Source organism: Rhopalosiphum padi, chromosome 3 (assembly GCF_020882245.1).
Source record: "Rhopalosiphum padi isolate XX-2018 chromosome 3, ASM2088224v1, whole genome shotgun sequence".
Taxonomy (NCBI): domain Eukaryota; kingdom Metazoa; phylum Arthropoda; class Insecta; order Hemiptera; family Aphididae; genus Rhopalosiphum; species Rhopalosiphum padi.
Genome location: NC_083599.1, coordinates 58734894 through 58738553, shown reverse-complemented (window position 1 = coordinate 58738553; position 3660 = coordinate 58734894). Strand labels below are relative to the sequence as shown.

The following is a 3660-nucleotide window of genomic DNA, read 5'->3' as shown; positions in this document are numbered from 1 at the left end:
TTTTTAAATTTTAGGTATGAATATGAAAATTTTACGAATTTCATTTTAAAAAATGATTTGCAAATGTTGGTGTTTTTGATGAATATCATAAATGTTTTAAATTGCATTGCTTATCTTATAATTGGTAAATAAACAACTTATGCTTCTCATATATATTTAAACAAATTTAAACAAATCGCAAAGCATGTGCGTCTCCGGTAATAATAATGAAGTTTATTTTTTAAACTATAATAATAAAAATATGTACGACAAAACACAGTTTGCGGCTGCTGTACACTTATTACGGCCGCCAAATCGCAGTGTGCGGAAAACTGAAAACAACCACGAGCTCGTTGAAAACGGTCGGGCAAACGATAAGGGCCGGGGTATCTTAGGATCGCGGGTTCCGGACCCGAGTGCCGCGGCCGCGCGACCGTGATCCTACGACGTCCGTTGCGACCAGCGTCGAGACACATTTTATCGGCAAACAGAAATATTACAAGGGTTGTGGAAAACCCGCGTATAATTAGGTACTATTGATTCGCCGACCACCCGGAAGACGATGCGTGCAGACGACGAGATACACGCGGCGAAGTTGCGCATTTCTCTATGTTGTCGCGTTCACGCGTTACTCGTGGTGCGGTGGAAGACGACGATAATATTTATTCAAGTGATGTTCGAATTGCCGCAGTCGGCTACCTCCACCCTGAGATATCCCTGTTGGTTCGGAGTCAACGTGTACGTGATCGGCCGCGTCCGCTGGTTGCATCGGACGTTGTACGTGCACACGCACGCGGTGCTCAGGTCCGGACACACGGCCGCGTGCGTTTCGTTCGACGAATGTTGTTTGATGACCGTCGCGCCGGTGTAATCGCAATTGGCGTTGATCACCTTCACTTTCACGCCGACGTCGAACACCATTGTGTCTTGGTAACCTTCGCACACGCACCCGCAGAGTTTGATGGCGTCCGGCGGAAAACTCACGTTCGAAATCTTGTCGGCGTACATGTACACGTCGGCCTTGCACAGGTGCCTCATCCTTGATTCCGGGAATTTCACGCCTGTAACGGTGTGCAAAGACGAGTTGATGATGTCTACGAATACCACAAACGCGCGGCGTTTCGAGTCATAGGGATTGGCGAATATTTGCCGCGACTTTCCTCGCCATAATTAACCGGCCCGGCAGAGTCGCGCAGAGACGATTCGGAAGAAAATAAAAAGAGTCCGGTAAACCTAAATATATATATATACACAATACTCTATCTGCCGCTTTGGTCAATCGCTCATACTTCTAGCCCCCTTCGAGTATTCACTATAGGTCGTAGGCGCAATTTGAGTTTTAAATTGTGGGGGGGCTTTTATAATTTGCGTGCATGTACTGGGTGTATTCTCCCTGAAGGTGGAAGGGGATATATTCAAACCATTTTGGGGAGGGGGCTTAGCCCCTCCATGCCCCTCTTGAAATTGCGCTTATGCTATAGGTATTTCTGTTGTACGTCATCAAAATATTTTGTATCTTTTACGCGATTTGACACGCGTACAAAAGAAATCGGAGTAAAAAAACAGTAAATACGCATGCGTAACGAACCTAAGATCTCGAGCGGGTCTCGGAATCTTCCTTCGCCACATGGCGGTGGTGCATTGTACATTGCCTCAACATTGTTTTCCGGTGGATACTGACATTCTTCGCCTGAAACGAAAACCGTACGTCCAATATATTAATGCCATAATAATATGCTTGAATATTGAATAATAATATACTCTTTGCGCGGCACATCAAATGTAATAAAAATAAAATGTCCTAGTCATACACTCTGTCTTATAATAGTGCAATAATATTATCAACACTAATATGTTTGAGAAATTTACCATTTAGCTGGACCGGATGACTGACGGCCGACCGCAGCAGCAATAATAGTGTCAAAACTACTTGAAACATCTTTTCTGTACGTTTCGAAAACATGACATCAGCTTGTTGATTACTCGAAGACTAAGAAAAAAAAATCGATAAAATATCGAGTAACTCGCGTTAACTACATTTATAGTTATTACATATTCGGCTGTATGAGCAACTCGACAATCAATTACTCGAAAATAAATATTATTCGTAATTTTTATTATAACGCGAGTTACTATAGTATTAAATATATTTTAAAATACACACATAATATAACACTAGCCGTATTAATTATTATAGGAAATCAATAAACACTATAGGCATATTCAGATATTCTTAAAACAATAATACGACAATGATTCGTTGACATACCAAAAAAACGTATGACGTCGTACTTATTGCAACAATCGGTTGACTGTTGTAATACATGTACAAATACGTTTAAAATTTAAAAATAATATTTTGTTCTTTAGTTATGGAATACAGTATTTTGAGCCATCTAAGGGAGAGAGTGAGATTCAACTGATCTGCAGTTTTAAGTTCTGATCGTGGTGATAAATGTGTTTATTTAAATACTAGTTACATAGTTAATACTTTATTTTACAATGATGTTTATTTTTTTCTTAGTCATTTTTGTGTCAAAAAATACTTTTTATAGTAGAAATAATGATTAAAATATAAATGTAGATGGAAGTTTTCGGTAGGACATATTTTGATCTAATTGGTACTTTGAAAATGAAAAAAAGCAGAGTAAACAAATTCACAATATTTTTCATAATACTCGGATTATTTTTATTATTTTAATATTTTTTTATATACAAAACAGATTTTAAAATAATTTTTGTTTTTAGTTGGAATTAAATATAATTTACTGTAGAGATTTAATTTAGTTTTTTAATTTTTCATCATTCTCTAGATATAATATAATTTAAAAAATATTTTGACTACTTTTGTGCTATTTATAGACATTTTAAATTGTCAATGTTTTTAGGTTTTTTCAATATTTATTTATGAATGAATTTGTTTTAGATTAAAGACCTGAAAATGTAATACAATGTTCCTCATTAGTTGTTTTTATGGAGATTAAAAATATAAAATATTATTTTTTTTTTTTTTTTATGTTAAAATGTTGACAAATTTTGTTAAAATCACGAATATGTATTTTCAAATGACTATGCACTTAAAAATATATACAATTTTAAATTTTAAGAGTTACGCGTTGTAAATTGAATGCATGTTGGTAAGTTAGGGTAGGTTTAACAGGTCGAGGAGTTATAGTGAATATTGTGCAGAGAGGGTAAGCGTTCAATGAAAGTGCAGGGGAATTGAAACGGATGTAATGTATAGCCAAATCGGAGACAGGATAACGAGGTTATATGTATTTCCTATGGAGATTATAATGTTGTAAAACCAGTGTTGACATGAGAAATACACTATTTCCGAAATAGTTCTTTACCGAGTTGCAAAATTGTATTATTATAACAATTTGACAAATGCGTTTCTTGCATATTTTAATAATTATAAATATTATTAGTACCTACCTACCTATACCTACCTACCTACCTATTATAATATAATGTAATATAATACGTAGTCTTATATACATATTTTTAACAGATAAGGTAAATAAACGTGATATCGGTTTAAGGATATCTATAGTGATCAAACGCAGTGAGTATCTTTTTAAGGATATCGAGTGCCCGAACATTGTGTGGATTTTGAATACCAAACAGCTGTAGGTATGTGAACATGCTAAATCGTGCGTTCGTGCAGTACACATTCAG

General features: G+C 35.9%; 1 protein-coding gene across 1 annotated transcript; it reads right to left on the bottom strand.

Moving 5' to 3' along the window:
• Positions 1-645: 645 nt before the first annotated feature.
• Positions 646-1017, bottom strand: LOC132924534 (uncharacterized). Its single transcript, XM_060988902.1, has one exon. The coding sequence runs from the start codon at positions 1015-1017 to the stop codon at positions 646-648; it is 372 nt and encodes a 123-aa protein (XP_060844885.1).
• Positions 1018-3660: the final 2643 nt, after the last annotated feature.